Here is an 18756-nt window from a genome sequence, read left to right as displayed (position 1 = left end):
ACTGAGTGGCTCCTTTCAGATGGAGGATTTTGGGCTGGGAAGGCTTCATGCCTTCTAGGACAGGCACCAAAGCACAGTGCCATGGGCAGAGCTGGCTGGGTTGCACCCAACCCATGGGAACAGATCTGCTCCACAGCAGGACAAAGCAGAGCATGGGAGAAGCAGCATCATTTGAGCATCAGGTATCAGGAGTTTTCCTTGTGTTGCTACCTCCAAAGTAATTTTGGGAGGTCCCTGACTACCCAGCTCTGATGGCACTCACACTTTGGAGCTGTTGCTGCTGGCCAAGCTCTTCACCTTCTAGCCCAGAGCAGCTGGAGGACATTTCTCCTCCACAGCTGATCTTCCTTTTGGCGACTGTCCCTATTTATTGTGGAATCATGGAATGGTTTGGGTTGGAAAGGATCTTAAAGCTCAACTTGTTCCACTCCCATGCCATGGGCAGGGACACCTCCCACTGTCCCAGGCTGCTCCAGGCCCCATCCAGCCTGGTCTTGGACTCTTCCAGGGATCCAGGGGCAGCCACAGCTTCTCTGGGCACCCTGTGCCAGGGCCTCAGCACCCTCACAGGGAAAAAGTCCTTACCAATATCCAACCCAAACTTACTGTTTTATTTTAAAGCCATTATAACCTTTTCCCTCTCTAGTTTCCCCTCCTGTTCCTCGGCGTGCCATTTTATGACACTGAGGGTTCTCCTTTTTTATGACATTGTTGTTTTTAAAGTGTTTTTATCACCTGGTTTTATTACAAAATTACCCTACAGCACCCCAAGTGCCGTAGGAGCGAGGAGGGAGAGCGGCTCTGGAAATGCAGCAACTCTTTCCTGAACAGCTTGCAGCTTTGCCAGGGAAGGGGCTGTGATTTGGTGATGGATGGAGTGCTTGTTATCCAGTATATTTTTATCCATACATATATAAAGCACTCTGTGATCCCGGTGGATACAAGGCACTATATAAATGTAAATCATTATCATTATCATTAAATACCTTCTGTATCTTTTAAACTTACCAGTTGGAATCAGATCCATACGGGGCAGCTGCTCTCTGGGTTTTGTTGGGGAACCAAATGTGAGAGCTGTGATTTTTGTCTTCGTTAGCAATTAAATGGGATCTCGTGAAAGACTCTTATTTTTCCGTCGCGATTTTTTCATGCTGCCACTGATTTGAAAGTCACTTCTCACCCACTAGGAGAAATCTCTGCAGAATTCCCTAGCAACAACCTGAATACGAAACAGCCACCTCGGGTGTGAGGATGCTCCCGGGATTATCTGAACCCACCGCGGGCTGTCTGGCGCTCATCGCCATTAAGGACGAGGAGAGGATCCACGGGCTCACGGGGAGGAGAGTTCAGCTCCTCCATGAGTTGTGGCTCAGTGGGGATTACAGACACTTGTCTCCACAACTCTGCAGCGTTGCTGCTTGGCCGCTGCCCAACCCCGGCAATAAGTGACTGCACCAAGCTCCTGGATGCTCCTCTGTTGCAGGGACCATATCTGTGACCCCAAGGCCCCTGTTCCTGCCTCACCCTGCTCTTTTTTCCTGTTCTTCAGGGGAGGGATTTGAGCCTGAGGGATCTGGAGGATTTCACATGGAGGCTTTGGCACCACAGAAATGACCCCAGGCCAGGTGTGTTTCCATTGAGGCCACAGATGACCAGATTCCTTTCTGCCCACAGGACAAGCCAAGCAGGCAGCACCCTGGGAGCTCCTTCCCCGATTTTCCTCCCCTATTTTGTTGCTAAAGCCTGTCTTCCAGCAAAGCCACCCAATGGCAGCTACTGACAGCTTCTCCCTGTGGGAATTTGTCTCCAGCTGCATTATTCTAGAGTCACAAAATCCCGGAATGGTTTGGGTTGGAAAGGACCTTAGAGATCATCTCATTCCACCCCCTGCCATGGACAGGGAGACCTTCCACCAGACCAGGTTGCTCCAAGCCCCATCCAACCTGGCCTTAAACCCCATGTTTGGGAGCAAAAGATAAAAAGTGCACTTTGCAGTGCAAATTTTTTATCCTGCTACATTGGCATTTCCCAAAGGGAGGTGACTGATGCAGGGTCAGGCTACACTGAGAGTGTAGCGAAGGGCAGCTCCTGGCCCCAGAGACCAGGGATCAGTTGTTCTGAGCCCCCAAGGGACCATCATCAACAGTACTTCATTTCCCCTTGTCATGACAACCGAAGGGATGGAGTTGGAAATCTTGGATGTGTCACGGGTCTGAGCCCTGGCCTTTAAAGCCCACTAACCTGCAAGCAGTGGCTTGCAAAGGTTTTGCAATATTTAGTTAATAGAACAAGGTTTTATCCTAGTTCTCTAATTTTTTTCCCCATTTTTTTCATTCTGTTTTCCCCAGTTGCTCATGAGCTGCAGCCTCCTGCTGCCCAGGGGAAATCTTCCATTTAGCTACATTTTCCTTTCTCATTTCATGCTGTAATGGGGATTCATCATATGTGTTAAATCCATAATTTGCCATGAATCCCTTGTCTCTCTCTGTGGAGGTCAGAGTTGAGTTTAAAGGAACCCGATATTGTGGCTTTGTGGCTGCCCCTGGGGGAGAGCACCAGCCTAATTCCCCGGAGCAGGAGGAGGCTGGAGAGTCCTGGGTGGGTCATCCAATGCCATGCCCATGCTTTCCACCTCTCTTTGTCACCTGAAGGGGTAAATTTGAGCACACCAGGCACCTTTAATGTCAAAAAAAGAGTAATAGCCCCTTCCAGAGGGTCATTTGTCCATCCTGGCATGTGAGAAATATCCCGAGGCTGGAGAGGTTATTGTCCTGCTAATTACCAAGGACGCCCACAGGTCAGTCATTAAGACACGTAACTACCCAGTTTTACAACCCAGTTGGAGCCCAAAGGAATGAATGCCACAGCTCCAAACCCATCCCAGTCCTCCTGCTGGATGGGAAGCTGGCATCCATCACCCTGACAGGGGCCTCCAAAGCAAGCGGCAGGCGGGGCACACCGTGATGGATGTGTCACAGAGAGATCCATCACTGGGTTCCCAACCCTTCCTCCACCACACGCTGGGAGATGCTGCCTGAGCTGGGAACTGGGAGATGCTGGGAGCTGTGCTGGGAGGCCTGAACCATCCAATGGATGGCAGAGACGCTCAGGCACAGTGGGGGCAAGGCTGGGCAACGCTTCACAGAGCAGGGAATGCAAGACAAGCGAAAAGGGCTGGCCAAGCTCTTGGAACCAGGAAACCACATTCCTGCAGGCTGGGCACGGGCAGAGAGCTGGGATCCCTTCAGGCAGCCTCTCCCAAAGCGGCTCCTCCGCTGTCGCGGCTGGTCCTGCCCTGCCGAGCCGCCGGTTCATTTGTCACCCGGGCGATCGATGGCAGAGCGGGGGCTGTCGCTCAGGTGATGTCACGCTCCGAGAGCCTCGTTCTTCTCTGCCAGCTGACAAGGGGAGAGGGAGTCGATACTTGTGTCAGGTCACTAACAACCCACCGAGCTCCCGGCGCTGCGAACGGCATCGCATCCCTGTGCGCAGCTGGGAGAGGCACAAAAGGGGCTGCTGCGAGCACAGATGCAGATGCAGAGGAGCGCGGGCAGGATGCAGATGGGGGAGTTGGGTCTTGATTGGCAAGAGGGAGAATCGTGAGTGGGAGTGAAAGCAAAGCGAGGTTTGCACGTGCGGGGTGTTCTGGCTGGTGCAGAACGAGAGGTGTCAGCGATTCAAAAGCGTGTGAAGCAAAATAATGTGCGCGGTCCACAGGCATCCCAGGGAGCTGGAGCCGCTGGGTGCAGCAGAGGGGAAGGCTGGTGTGATGTGGAGGGAGCTGCTGGCTCCCAGATGGCTTGTGCAGACCGGGGGAATTGCAGTGGGGTCATGCCCAGAGCAGGAGCGGCTGCAGACACAGGCACGAGTGATGAGCACAGCAGGACAGAGGGGTCCTGACACGCAGCACCCCCACATCATTTCACAGCACCCTCATGGCCATCACAGCCTGGAGTAACTGGGGGCCAGGGCCGTGGCAGAGCCAGGAGGAGGGGCTGGGAAGAGAGGAGGGGATGACTAAGAATCAGGAAGGGTTTTTATCAGCCCTCTGTTCTTTGCATCCATCAGGTCAGCCCAGCCCAGCAGACTCTCCAGAGAGAAGCCAAATGCTTCATGTTCGATAAAGCCACGGGTCAGAACCACGATGCCCTCCCCACATCGAGACAAGGAATCACAGATTGGTGCAGGAACACCAACATTAATCATTTCTATCCGTGTCTCTTCCTATTTGCTCTGTGGTACTTCAGTGTGCAGGCAGGAATGCTGCTGTGGCTCTGAGGGCTTGGGGAAGGGAAGCTTTGATGGGAGAGGCAGCATCAGCCAACCCCAGGGCCCAGGGCTTTAAGAAAACACAAAGCCTGTAAGAACTGTGTGAGCCCATAACTCTGGAGCAGGGTTTGAGGGAGCAGAGGAAGCACCTGCTTAGTGCTGGCCTGGCCCTGCTGAACTTCCCCCGATGTGATTGAAAACCAGCCCCTGCTCAGATACAGCCCTGGCCTGTGGGGAGGGACATGGACCTGTCAGGGTGGGCCCAGAGGAGGCCATGGAGATGCTCTGAGGGCTGGAGCCCCTCTGCTCTGGAGCCAGGCTGGGAGAGCTGAGGGTGCTCACCTGGAGAGGAGAAGGCTCCAGGGAGAGCTCAGAGCCCCTTGCAGGGCCTAAAGGGGCTCCAGAAGAGCTGGAGAGGGATTTTGGAGAAGGGATGGAGGGACAGGATAAGGGGGATGGCTTCCCACTGCCAGAGGGTAGGGCTGGATGGGATATTGGGAAGAAATCCTTTCCTGGGAGGGTGGGCAGGCCCTGGCACAGGGTGCCCAGAGCAGCTGTGGTTGCCCCCGGATTCCTGGAAGTGTCCAAGGTCAGGTTGGACGGGGCTTGGAGCAAGCTGGGATAGGGGAAGGTTGTTCCTGGAGCAGAGAAACAGAGCTAAAGGATCTTTAATATCCCTTCCAAGCCAAAGCATTCCATGGTTCTATGATATGTATCATTTTTAATGTCTGTAAGGTGAAACAAACCCCTTCCTCAGCTTTCTTCTCCCCATATCTGTATGACTGCAAAGTCGTTATTCCATTGCTGTGACCCTGGCAGAGCCCGAGGTGGGTGGGTGAGTCCCACGGAGAGTTTCATCCTGGCACCCACCACCAGCCCAAATGTGCTTCTGGGGGATGTAAGGATGTCATTTTGCTTGTCTGCTTCAAAGTAAGGCTGATGCAGATGCTGCCTTCTCTTCTCCTTCACCTCTTCCTCCTCCTCTTCACAGACAAGTGCAAACCCCTCCAGAATGGGAAAGCAGCACTTCCCAACACCCTGGTGAAGCCCACCTTGGGAGCAGCCATCTCAAGACACAGGCTTTTAGCACACAGTCCCTCTCTGTGGTCCGTTTTCCAGCTCTACACTGCTCGAGGCAGAGGCTGCCTTTCACCTCTGAGCCCCCGGGTTTGCCTGGCAGGAATGGTCAATCCCACGGAGAAGCCTTCCCACCCCAGAGCCACACAGGAATGTGAGGGAGGAAACCCGGCCACCCTCTGCTATCGAAAGGAGCAGGCTCAGAGAGCTGTAAACTTAAGCTGCTCAGACATGACATCAAATATTTAGGTTATTTGGGATTTGTGCTCGATTGTTTGATGTTTCTGTTTCATTCCCAGTAGAGCCAGTTGCTGTTTTGCCACCGAAAATATTCCCAGCAGAAAATGCAGCCTTGTGAAGACCCAAAGTTGTTCAAGGAGAAGAGACTGTCTGGAAGAAAATGATCACATTTTCATCACTTCTTTTTTTTTTTTGTTTTGTTCTGAATTGACATCCCAGCACTACATGCTCTGAATTTTGCACTCAGAGAATTGAATTCCCTTAAGAAGTGTGGAAAAAGGGTTCCAAGCTGAACTGTTTCTGGATTTGAAACATCACCTCATCACGTTTTCTCCTTGCAGCTCCGCATTACAAACAAATGTTGAGAAAGGGCCTTAGCCAGGACATAACCTCTTTATTTCCTGATCAAACTCCACCAAAGAGCTGGAAAGCTGGGAAATGCAGATGTCTCAAGCTGCCAACCATCGTTTTGGTAATGGAAATGCTTACTCTGCTCTGCAGGGGAGGACTGGAAAGACTTGGCAAGAAAGGGGATTGGAATAAAATAAAAAATGAAATAAAAAGAGGAAAATGGCTGTGATTGAACGTGGATGCACTTGACACCCCTGTGACCCTCCTCCTGTCCCTGCCTTGTGCCATTGTAAGAGAGACAGGAGCTCTCACTTCAAATTAACTTAATCTGTTGAGTTAAATAATTCATGTTGATTTAAGAAAGCTTTATTCCTAATGGGACACATGTGAAGACAGAGTTAATATTAGAAGAGGCTGTGGTGGGGAGGAGAGAGGGAATTAGACTATAAAAGGTGAAGGTACAAGTTAATTGCCTATCAATTATTCACCTTAAGCCTCTGGAAGTAGCTCCCCTGCCTCCTTCTTCACACCCTCATATTCCCCTTTCCTGGCTGTGGCCAAATTCCCACTGGCACCTCTGGGACCAACCTTTTCCCTGTGCCAGGCAAGTGGCACCTGGGAGCTTCCTGGGACAGCTGGGCTGGAGGTGCCACATCTCCCACTGGGGACGACGGACCAGGACAGGCTCGGGATGCTCCTGCCAAGGTGCCATGAAGGAGAGGAGCCATCCAGCTTCCCAACATCTCATCCTCGATCTGTCTCCGTGTCCTGGTTCCTCCTTCCTCCAGGCACGGCGGGTCCTGGCCACTGCAGGCCGAGGTGTCACTGCAGGCAGAGGTGTCACCCCAGGCCATGGTGTCACTGCAGGCAGAGGTGTCACTGCAGGCCATGGTGTCACTGCAGGCAGAGGTGTCACCCCAGGCCATGGTGTCACTGCAGGCAGAGGTGTCACTGCAGGCCATGGTGTCACTGCAGGCAGAGGTGTCACCCCAGGCCATGGTGTCACTGCAGGCAGAGGTGTCACTGCAGGCCATGGTGTCACTGCAGGCAGAGGTGTCACCCCAGGCCATGGTGTCACCCCAGGCCATGGTGTCACTGCAGGCCATGGTGTCACCCCAGGCCATGGTGTCACCCCAGGCCATGGTGTCACTGCAGGCCATGGTGTCACTGCACCGTGGCCATGTCGGCATCACGAACTGGGGTTCCCATCTCCCTCCCCACTCCCTCCCAGGGAAGCCAAAGCTCTCTTCAAAGTTTCTCCTCGCTCGGCTGCCTCTGAGATCTGGGAACTCAACACTAATTAACGTGTCTGCAAATCCCAGCTCGGCTGCTGGGGCCTCAAATTCCTTCACGGTCCCGCGAGTGCAGAAGGATCCACGAGCGAGCCCTCTGGCTCCTGAAGCTACACGGCTGGCAGATGCATATTTTAACAACACACATCTGTTGGCAATATAATCTCTTGTATTTGCCCTCCCTGCTCCGAGCTTTGATGGAAGACCGGAGGGAACTCTCCAGTGGTTACAGCCAAAGTGTTTGCTTTGCAATTTCGCTCGATTGCTGCCTGATTTTATTTTTAAATTTCTCCAAGTCCTAATCAGGCTCTTACTTTATTTAATTAATACCCTGGCTTAGTTAAATAGATCATAAATTAAGCAGCCCTGCCATTAGAGATGTACCAGGTAGCAAATAGCCCTCCAGTGGCTTCCCAGATCCTGCCTGGCTTGGGCTCCCCTGCCAAACTGCCTTGACATCCTTTGCTTGCAGAAAATCTGGATGCCTCCATATGTTCCAAATCCCATCCCATCAGATTTATCAACCTTCCCTGCTTGGGGCACATATCCTGAGATTGGGAAGTGACTCCTTCCCCAAACAGTTTGGGCAATGATAGGAGGGAAGGTGAGGGAGACCTGGAGAAGGGGAACCCTACAGCTTTGGGATGCATTAACCACATTTCCCAGCAATATTTGTCCCTGGAACTTCATGAAGAAAAGATTTTCCCTGATGCTGATGACATTAATAGGCTCGTCTGTTTGAGTGTTTGGACTTCCAAGGCTATGGAATGATCTGTTCCACTACATTTAACCATGTAGATTTGAAAACAATGTGACAAAACCTTAAATATTTAATTAAAATATGGTGTAGCTCTGCATCTGAGCAGGGAAGTAGGAGGCATCAGCCCCATGAAGCTGTTGTCAGACATGAATGACAGCAGCTGGAGCCTGAATCGGGAGGCATTAGGGGATTTCTTGATACCAAGGAAGTGGAAAAGCTGGCAAGGACAGACAAGGCACCACCAACCCATACAAAAAGCCAAGAAGGGTTATTTTTCCAGAGACGAGGCTGGGACTGATAGAGCAGGATAGAGTTCCCCAGAACTGCCTCTAACACCCAGCTGGCTGAAGAGCCCTTGATTCACTGGGAAACCAGCAGCAGATGTGGGGCTCCCAGCCACCAGAGCCCCCCAGCCACCAGAACCTCTCAGCTCTGCCTCACAGGACACCCCATCCCAAAGGAACAGCGTGAGCTGCTCATCACCAACCACCTCCAAAGGTGGGATCATCACTCTTACCTCCCCAACCAGCCTGAAATGTCATAGAATCACACAATTTCCTGAGCTGGAAGGGACCCACAAGCATCACTGAGTCCACGGACACTCCAACAATCCCACCCTGCGCCTGAGAGCGTTGCCCAAATGCTCCTGGAGCTCTGGCAGCCTTGGGGCTGTGACCCCATTTCCCCCTCAGAACATCTGCATAAATAACCCTAAAGTGAAAGATGAGCTGCCAGTGGGCTCCAAACCCACGTTTTCTCATTGATTTGGCCTAAATTGAACACACTGTAACTTTAATTTTCTTAAAAGGAAAACACTCTGCAAATAGAAGTTGCTGAACATCTTAGGTAAATGTACCAATTAGCAACTGCCATGTATATCCACATAAACATTAACTACCATCTATTCAACACATTCCATAACCCCTAAGATAATAACGATTTCCTTTTGATCCATAAAAACATCTCTCTGCTCAATCAACGCTTCGCAGCAGCTCTGACGTACGCCCTGGGACTAAATTAGTTTTGAAATCTTTAGCTCTAATTAAATAGCATTATTTCTTTTGTCTGGCTCCAGCAACTTATTCTGCTTTCACAACAGAAGGAGGGAGCCCAGGCAAAGGAGGGGTAGTCGGTGAGCAAGACAAAGTTCCTCTTTCCTATTCATTTCCAGGATTATTTCACGTATGGGCACATGTCAGAGCTCTGAGCTGCTGCCAAGGGTTGATTGAGCAGAAGGAGGAATCAAAGGAAAATCGTCATTATGGTCGGGGTCAGGGAAGGAAGGGGTGGCAGCTGGGAAAGTTTGGGAGTGGGGAATGCTGTAGGGTTGTGGAGGGAGGAAAACAAATGCAGGGGAAATTGCAAACCAGGAATTTAAACTCATTTTCACAGTGCAGACTCCGGTGAGGTGCACCTTCAACCAGAGCTGGTACCTTAATTCACTTCTTTTGGCTGCTTAAAACTAATCAATGTTGATCTGACTAAAAGTACTGAAATTCTTGATTTGGATCTTTTTAAAAGTTTTTTTTTTTTTTCTCCCTAGAAACTAACCAGGAATAAAAACAACAAGGAAAAAAGAAATCCAATCTTCAATTTAAACAAGCTTAAATATGCAAATGGTTTCACTCTGAGGGTTGAATAATCAGGATGGATCTGGGAGCAGCAATACAGACTGGGTTTTGTCCAAGCTTTTCAAGAAAAATACCATTTTCATTAAGTTTTCGGAAGCCACGTCCATGCCGGGAAGCCTTGCTGACATGCCTGCCTTTTCCCAGCACTCCTGAAGGGAGAGCCCTCCCTCCCTGCCAGTGCTCCCCAGCATCTCCCACACAAAAAGGTCCTTCACATGATTTTGGGAGCCACTTCCAGTTTGCAATCCCAGGCAATATCCTCCTGTGCTGCTCGTGGGAAAGATTAATTACTGAGAAACTCAGGGTGATAAAATATTAGTATGTAGGTAATTTAAATACTGCAATAGTGTGAAACCAGCCTTTCCTCAAGGGGTGGAGTCGTCCCGGTCCTGTAGGCAGGGTAACGTGTAAGTGATGACACTGACACTCATTATATCCTTAAATTTATGGAGAATCTCTTGAACTGAGGCATAAATCCATAGAGCTGAAGTGCCAAATCCTCGGTGCCTGTGTTACTCCTCCTAGAACTGCCATACTCCACCCCAGAACTGCAGCTTCCCCGGGCAGCTTCCTTTGCTCCTGTTCTCAGGATTGAGTGAGATCCACTGCTCTCACACAGATTCATTCCCACTCCTCTCGATCCAGCAGCAAAACATTTTGTCAAAAGCCACTCAGTGTGACCATGAAGGCAGTGAAACCCCCCAGAAATACCCTGCGGTGTGTGAGGAGCTGGGACTCACCGAGGACAGTCAGCCGGGCAGGTCTGGATCGAATGGCGGCTTGGATGGCCTGGCACTCGTACACGGCGTCATCCTGCAGGTCAGCTCGCAGGATTTTCAAGTGGTGCTGTCCTGACAGATGGTCTCCTACGACCAGATAGCGCGGATAACCTGCCGAAGGCAAAGCACGGGTCAGGAGGCAGCTGGAGTCACGAGCCCAGGGGTGAGGAGAGCAGAGCCCCAGCACCCCACAGCAATTCCCAGGGTCCAGGGAGCTTCCTCCCCTCCTTGGCAGCCAGCCCGGAGAGAGAGAGAGAAAGAACCTGCCAAATTCAGGAAAGATACTGCATGTTTTGCTCTACAGGTTCAAAACAAGAAGTGCTGATGAAGGAGCATTAACTGAAGTCCCAAGGAATCATGGGATCATAGAATGTTAAGTGTTGGAAGGTTTGGTTTTGACCTTAAAGATCATCTGGACCCATTCCCCCCCTGCCATGGGCAAGAACATCTCCCACTAGATCAGGTTGCTCAAGGCCTTCTCCAGCCTGGCTTGGAACCCTTCCAGGGTTGGGGCATTCACAGCCTCTCTGGGCAAGAAAAAGGAATGAGCCCTTCCAGCTGGAGACCCAGCACCTCCTGCTCCTCTGCAGCCTGTCATGGAATATCCTCAGTTCCCGAAATCAGCTGTGGTGACACCCGGGAATCCAAGCACGGTCAGGTCTGTGTAAAGCTTGGGCAGAGGTCTGGGGGTAGCCCTGGTCAGCCTGGCTGGACACACAGGATGGACACACAGGAGGAAAGGTGCCATCCCCCTGTCCCACTGGTGCCCACTGCCCTGTGTAACACAGCACTGGCACATCCCTGTGCTTTTGTTGTTTCTCGAGTCACCAACAGCAGGATTTGCTCTCCTGAACTGCGAGAAATACAAATGATGGGTTTGTTTGCATTGTGCTAATTAGACACTGGCTGAGCTGGTATCACGCGAGCTGGCAGCTCCTGCGGCTTCCAGCAGCCCCGGCTGGGTTAATTGTGGAAGTCATTCACATCAGCTCCCTCCTTCACTGCAGCTCTTGTTACCCAGTCGTGTTGCAAGGTCTTGCATGGAAAGCTCAGCTCTCTAATAGATGCAAAAGTTGTGGCTCAGAGCTTTGAAAAACAGGCGAAGATGGGGCTGCTCACTCGGGCACGGCTGCAAATGAGCAATTATATGTATTAATAAAAAACGGAGGGAAAGAAGAAGCAGGCATTGCACTTTAGGGAGAGCAGGGTCCCTGGAGACCAGGAAGCAAGGAGCCTCCCCTGGTTTCTGAATGCTGCTTCTTGCCTTGGGGAAAACTCTCTCATGTCACCAGGAGCGAGCAGTGTCACACGTGTACAAACTCTGCAGAGCCTGGGGGGACACCACAGCTCCTGAAGGGCTCCATGTCCTCTCAGGCTATTTCCAGCTCTCCTTAATCATTTGAAATATTTCAGTTCCAAATTAGCGTTTTCCAGTGCAATATACAGAAAAAACTCTAAACTTCCCCAGCGTTGCACCTGTCTTCACCAGCTGCAATTAACCCTCAATCACGATGTGGGTGTGGGATTAAGGAATGTGGGTTCTGACGAATTTGGTCACCAAACTATAATTTGCCAAAACTAAAGCTTGAGGAAGCCACAAGCACTTGTTCAAAGCAAACAGAGGCTTGTGGGTCCCTTCAAACTCAGGATATTCTATGGTTCTTTTATTTTTGAGAATATCAAAACAGGCACTTTCAACATTTACAAAACATTTCATCCCACATTTTGGAAAGGCGGCATTTGTTTCCAAGGAAATCAAAACAGGGTTTTCCAAAGGGTCAGGCGCTACCTGTGGGAGCCAACAGTTTTGTTTCAGGTCAGAGTGAAACAAGTTTTGGTTTATTCCAAGCATCAGTGCCTATGTTTGGGTGGGCTGGAAGGTGGAGTTGAAATGAAAACATTATTCCCCAAATAAATGTTGTGGCAAGGAGAGCTCCTGCTCTCCTCATTTATGAAGGGTGGTGTCCTGACTTACTCGAGAGATCCCGTCCAACTCCGAGGGCCAGCCCGTCCTTGATCCAGAGCACGATGCCATTGTACTCGGGGATGGCACAGAGCAGCGTCACCGGCTGCCCCGCGATCACCACCTGGTCCTGGGGCTGCTGGGTGAACGAGGACGCCTGGCCTGCACAGGGAACAAGAGAGAACAGGACGCTGTCAGTTCTCCAGTGGTTTTCAGCACGATGCAGTTCCTCGGGATGCAGCAGTCCAGGATGCTCCTGGCACAGCACAAATGAGCTCTGAAGCTTTTAATTATGTGATTGCTTAATTATGTGATTGCTCCATAAAATGATGGAATGGTTTGGGTTGGAAAGGACATAAAGCTCATCCAGTTCACAGAGAACAATTCCTGCCCAATATCCCATCCAGCCCTGCCCTCTGGCACTGGGAAGCCATTCCCTGTGTCCTGGCCCTCCATGCCTTGTCCCCAGTCCCTCTGCAGCTCTCCTGGAGCCCCTTTAGGCCCTGCAAGGGGCTCTGAGCTCTCCCTGGAGCCTTCTCCTCTCCAGGTGAGCACCCCCAGCTCTCCCAGCCTGGCTCCAGAGCAGAGGGGCTCCAGCCCTGGAGCATCTCCATGGTCTCCTCTGGACTCACTCCAGAAGTTCCACATCTTTTCTGTGCTGAGGACCCAGCGCTGGACACAGCACTTAGTGACAAACATTTACAATATTTTTGCTCCCTGGGGGAGGAAAAAGCTCCAGCCAAGAGGCACCGGTATTTCCTGTAACTGTTTTATTCCAAATTGTGGCGGTAGCGTTTCAGCCACAATGATCACAGACAGAGAAGCAGCAGGATGTCCAGCAGCAGCAATATTTTATATTACACATAATAAAGAAGGATGTTGGTCCTCTGCTTGTGAGCCTTGCTCCCACCTCATGTGCTCCCCGAAATCAGGATGCACAGATAACAACCTGCTATAAAACACGCAGGGAAACAACCAGCTGCTGCTGTTCCCCTCCCTCCCCCCGTGTAACCTCCTGGCATTTGCTGGGAGCTTCCCACACATCTGCAGGGGAAAGGAAGGACCTGCTTCAGCACTGCCTTTCGCCCAAACTGCATCGTGAAACTCGCAGATCCCTCTCCTCACCCCTCCCTACCCGCAATGCTGCAGTAACAAATCCCAGCCCCCGTCATCTCCTGCCGTGGTGGGATGTCTCACACCTCAGGAGTGACATGGCGCTTCTCATTTGCCGTGGGGTGTACTCCAGTCACTGTGGCCTCTTCCACAGCAGAGTTTACTCAGCACTACGTTTTATTTTCACTCTCCCTTGGCTTTGCCATGATTGGAAATCATTCACAAAATCAGAGAATCTTAAAGCCCATCTCATCCCACTGCCTGCCATGGGCAGGGATACCTCCCACTATCCCAGGTTGCTCCAAGCCCCATCCAACCTGGCCTTGGACACATCCAGGGATTCAAAGTATTAAATCCTGATGGTTTTTTTTCTTTCCATAATGAGTGCATGGGACAACCCAAAAATCCCCTTTCAGAGACGCAGTCTAATGCTGGAAGATCCTAAATGTGGGGCCATTTCAGGCAGATCTGCTGGTGTCTGGGCTCCTGTGAGTACAGTCCTTCAGGTGAGTTGGTTGTAGAGCATCGCAAATGCTCTGCCACCACTTGGTCTTGCTCTGACTCTGGATTCAGGAGAAGATCTGGCAAAGAGAGGTGTTGGGGAAAAGGCAGAACCACCAAATGCCCCTCACTGTGTTATCTGTGGGATTTGTAAGACCAGGAGCCTGTCTGGGTGGGAATTATGGCCCTGCACCAGGCAGGAATTCAGAGTCCGTGCCCCTCCACTGAGAGTCTGTTCAGTCCATGGAAGGGGACTGGGCTGGAGGAAAAATTGCTCTTTAAAACCAATTTGTCAAAGCAGGACAGTGTCCATGTGATCCACCCCAAATCAATTCAATCCTAATTTACACCGACTCCATTTAATCATTGACTGATGATTAATCCGGAACCAAGGTTAAGTGTGACACAAGGTCTTGCATCCCAACTTGTTTCCAGATGAGCTGCTGGGCCTTTCCTGCAGGGCAAAGCTCCAAAGCTCCATCATTTTCCAACTCCTGCCGCTGAACCAACGTGTGCCCCCACATGAGGGCTTATATTTCAATTTAATTTATTACAGCTTTAGCTTGCTCTTAGCCACCTAAAGGAGCACAGGGAAAAGCAGAGCTGTCCTTTCTAAATTCCAAGCTGGTTTACATGCAGGAAGGTAAAAAGGCCAGCTGAAGTTTTTGCAGATCTCCAGGAGCACCTTGGGCACCTCATTCCTGGGTGTTGCACAGATCCCGGGTCTCCCAGCACCCCCACATCTCCAAGGAGCTCTGATTTTCACCACAGACCCTCCAAAAGACCACAGTGGTGGCTCTCAGCGTGGTGCTGCCTGCACAACCAGGCAGGTTAATTCCCAAGGACATTCCAGCTTTTCCTGCTGGGACACACTTGTTGGAAGTCATAGTGGCCTCACTCCAGCACAAACCCTCGTGCTGAGTTAAGATTTAAATATTTGATTTCAAAGGGAATATGAATCAGCTCTGTATTTTTTTTTTTTTTTGGACTCAAAAAGGACAAGCAGTCCTCAGACAGCAGGGAAAAGTGGGATGAGAGAGAAAACTCAGAAAGCAGAAAAAATGAGTGTTTTGTTGCTTTGTTGTTTTGTTGTTTTATTTTAATATATACTTCCCACCCGCTAACTGGGTTTTCACAGCTCACTCTGTAATCCTGACAATTCTCAAGGCAGAGCTGGGCAAGCAGGGACAGTGCAGGAAGGCAGCAATAACCCAAAAAGATTTGTTTTATCAGTGAGAATTATCAGCTTGTCAGCTGGGAGCTGCACGAGCCCTAATGAGAACGCGGAGGCACAAAGTGGTGTCTGTGCCCTCTGCAAATGCCCATTAAGCACGGGCTTCGTTTGGTAATTGCTGCTGGAAATGAAGCTCTTTTTACATTTTATTTTTCCTTTTTCTCTTACTTCTTGATTCGTTTTGAAGACGAGCTGATGGCCACGGAAAATCAGAGCAGAAACATGGCATATGTCTCCTGTCTTTCCCTTCCCTGTGTTTGTTCAGTGTGAAGAATTGTCACTTAAACCCATTTTTTATTCATCCGAGGCTCCATTTCAGCTTCAAACAGCTCACACTCAGTCACAGGAGAGGAGAGATGGGTGTAAGGACCTTAAGAGCATTACCTGGCCCAGTCTCTGCTCCACAGCAGGATCATCTCTCCCTAAATCACAGATAAAAAAAGAAGAAAAAAGTACTGAAGGCAGAGCTCAACCCGCTTTCAAATCAGCTTAAAGTCTGATTACTGGGTTTAACTGGGTTTGGAAGATCAGAGGCCCGTCCACGTTACAGCTTATGTCTTAATGTCAAAGGAACAAGTAATTTGCAGAAAAGTTTTAAGGCAGATAAGATACTTGACAGAAAATAACTGAAAATGGGGAGATTGGGAGAGGGTGATTTACAAAGGTTGAGCATTTTCAGCTACAAGAAAATGGGCTGAAAGATGCCAGGTGGGTATTTTTCCAGGAATGTTTAAAATGCTGTTACAAAATGATGCTTTGGTTTCAAAGCAGGAGGTCTGACTCCAACCTGTTGGGCAAGCAGGAGTTTCCCAATTTCTCCCCTTCCACTAAATAGGTTTTCAACAAAAAATGCTGGCTGATGCAAATCTCTGCAGAGATAGGAGTTCATCACAGAATTGTGGAATGGTTTGGGTGGGAACTTAAAAGCTCATCTCATTCCACCCCCTGCCATGGCCAGGGACACCTCCCACTGTCCCAGGCTGCTCCAAGCCCCAATGTCCAACCTGGCCTTGGGAACTGCCAGGGATCCAGGGGCAGCCCCAGCTGCTCTGGGTACCCTGTGCCAGGGCCTCCCCACCCTCCCAGGGAACAATTCCTTCCCAATCTCCCATCCAGCCCTGCCCTCTGGCACTGGGAAGACATTCCCTGTGTCCTGTCCCTCCATGCCTTGTCCCCAGTCCCTCTGCAGCTCTGCTGGAGCCCCTTTAGGCCCTGCAAGGGGCTCTGAGCTCTCCCTGGAGCCTTCTCCTCTCCAGGTGAGCACCCCCAGCTCTCCCAGCCTGGCTCCAGAGCAGAGGGGCTCCAGCCCTGGAGCATCTCCATGGTCTCCTCTGGCCTCATTCCAGCAGCTCCACATCCTTCCTGTGCTGAGAACCCCACAGCTGGACCCAGCTGACCACACAAGCGCAACCAAGAGTCCAGGCATGGCACCCTCATCCCCCATCTCCTTGTCACCTCCTGCTGGACGAAGAATCCCCACATCTGGGTTTGGGAAGTGCTGCACAGCGAAGCAGGGAGATGCAGCAACGTGTCCATGTGCCCCCAACCCAAGTGTAGCCCTGTTTTACTTCCACACCCCATCTTCCCTCAAGTGTAAAGACTTGGAATATTTTTGAAGAAACAACCCAGTTGATGCCTGGCTTCCTGGGAATTTCACTGGGCACTGACTCTGCCCCTGGGAGAGGATCTGTTCATCCAGCACAGCAGTGCCTTGAGCAGAAGCAAAAATTAGGGCTCTGAATGCATTGTTGATTTTTTTGGTTTGGTTTTAAAAGCAAAAACAGATATGGAAACGAGATGCTAATGATGCCACTTGGCCACAGTCCAGCACAACCCCAGTGTCCCACCTGCACGCTGGAGCAGCCCTGCAGCTGGAAGGGCCCTGTCACCGCAGGTCGCCTGCTGTCCTGGGTGAGGGCTTGGTGTCAGAGGAGCCCTTGATCCTGGAACCTTCCCATCTCCTCCTGCTTTGCCCCGCTCCCTGAGGAACTGCCAGGCACCAGTGGGATCCCCTTGCTGGTGCCCGAGCTCCTGCTTTCCTCAAGGAGTCTCTCTCATGGGGGGCACGTCCGCAGCCACTGAAATCCCGAAGAGCAGGGACAAAAGGGGACAATAAAGGCGCCACAGTGAAGAGCGAGCAGGCAAGAACATTAACCCTGCTCTCAAAAAGCCCAGGCAGGATGCTTGTGAAGCCACAAGCGTGTTGTAAAAGCTAAAGGAAGAAAAAAAGAGGAAAAAAGAGAGAACCACTTTAGAACTCTTTAGATTTCCTTAATGGATTTTGCACCTGTGGCTCCTGTTTTTCAGTGGTTCTCTTGTTGCCTTGTTCTTTCAAACAAAGGCTGACAATCTTCTGTTTGTGACTTCCAAGGGAAATGACACTTCCAGTGCCAGGGCATTGCTTTTCAGATGTCCCAACACCCACGAATGGTGAGAAGGCCCAAAAATCCTGTTTTACAACCCAGAAAACAGAGGAAGACACCTACACAATGACACTGCCACAGTCTGTGCTGCAGCAGAACCTTGAAGCCCCTTCCATCACTGAAGCCAGTGTTGGCTACAGGCTTTTTAAGCTCTCTGAAGACCGAAATCTGTTTGCATGAGTTCCTGGCTGAATTATTTCAGCTTGCAGCCTCTCGCGCCCAAACCAGCAACCGGGAGCAGCAGAAAGTTAAATTTTCATTACCCAAGAGGAGTGAGTATTGTAGTAGGAAGCGAGAGACTCACCGAGGGAACAATGACTCATTAGAAATGGAGACGTCGTGGCTGCTTTTATGTAAGTGAAGCTTTGAATGTCCATTGTGCTCTGAAAAGAATTAGTCCTTTTTGTTGAGGAGAGCACAGAAGTGGAGAAGGAGGACTGTGAGCTCCTTGTCAAAATATTGCTGTTCCAAAATGAAAGGCCTGGTGAGCAGGAGCGGTGGGACTTTCTCCTTGTCCCTCAGCGGGAAGAGCTGATCCTTCCCTCAGCTTGGAGCTTGGAGGATGATCAAGGGGCTGCTGTGTGACACCCTAATCTTACCCAGCATCCCAGGAGGGTCCCTCTTCAGACCAAGCAGCTCCCACCAGATGGAAATCAGGGCATTTCGGCCCAGCTCAGGGCTGGTTTCTCATGGCACGATGCCCGGAGATGCAGCCATCTCTTGGCCATGGAGAAGAGATGGCTCCGTGCCCACACTTTCCCAGCAGACCAGGGCCTGGCTCTGCACCACCCCGTGACAAACAGGCTGGTTCCCAGTGCTCCTTTGGGTCCCCTCCCCGGAGCCAAGGACACCGAGCCCCCCGCACAGGGCCCATTGTGCTCCAGAACACGTGCCCGCATTGATTTTCAGATGAGTAGGAAAAGCAAGCAGACAAAAGCTTTACATTATTTACAAAGCTCTGTGGAATTGTCAGTCATGGGCAAGCACGGGGAAGAGCCGTGCGGGCGGCAGAGCTGCTCATTATTCCCTGCATCCCAATTCCCTCCCTGGTGGGAGACAATGCCTGGACCTGCTCTGAGGTGGAGCCCAAGGCCTGGCTGAGCACAGAGCACATGGAACATGT

General features: G+C 50.9%; 1 protein-coding gene across 1 annotated transcript in view; it reads right to left on the bottom strand.

Moving 5' to 3' along the window:
• The window catches only part of KIRREL3 (kirre like nephrin family adhesion molecule 3), a gene marked incomplete at both ends in the record, with an annotated part of 344332 nt that overhangs the window by 82022 nt on the left and 243554 nt on the right, over window positions 1-18756 (bottom strand). The window contains 2 exons of the mRNA XM_082296886.1: window positions 10361-10510; window positions 12375-12524. Of these exons, the coding sequence (XP_082153012.1) occupies window positions 10361-10510; window positions 12375-12524 (300 nt within the window). The remainder of the gene's footprint in view (window positions 1-10360; window positions 10511-12374; window positions 12525-18756) is intronic.

This window comes from Coloeus monedula (assembly GCF_965178545.1).
Source record: "Coloeus monedula genome assembly, chromosome: 25".
Taxonomy (NCBI): Eukaryota; Metazoa; Chordata; class Aves; order Passeriformes; family Corvidae; genus Coloeus; species Coloeus monedula.
The sequence above is the reverse complement of the archived record's forward strand: the minus strand, read 5'-3'. Positions and strand labels throughout refer to the sequence as shown.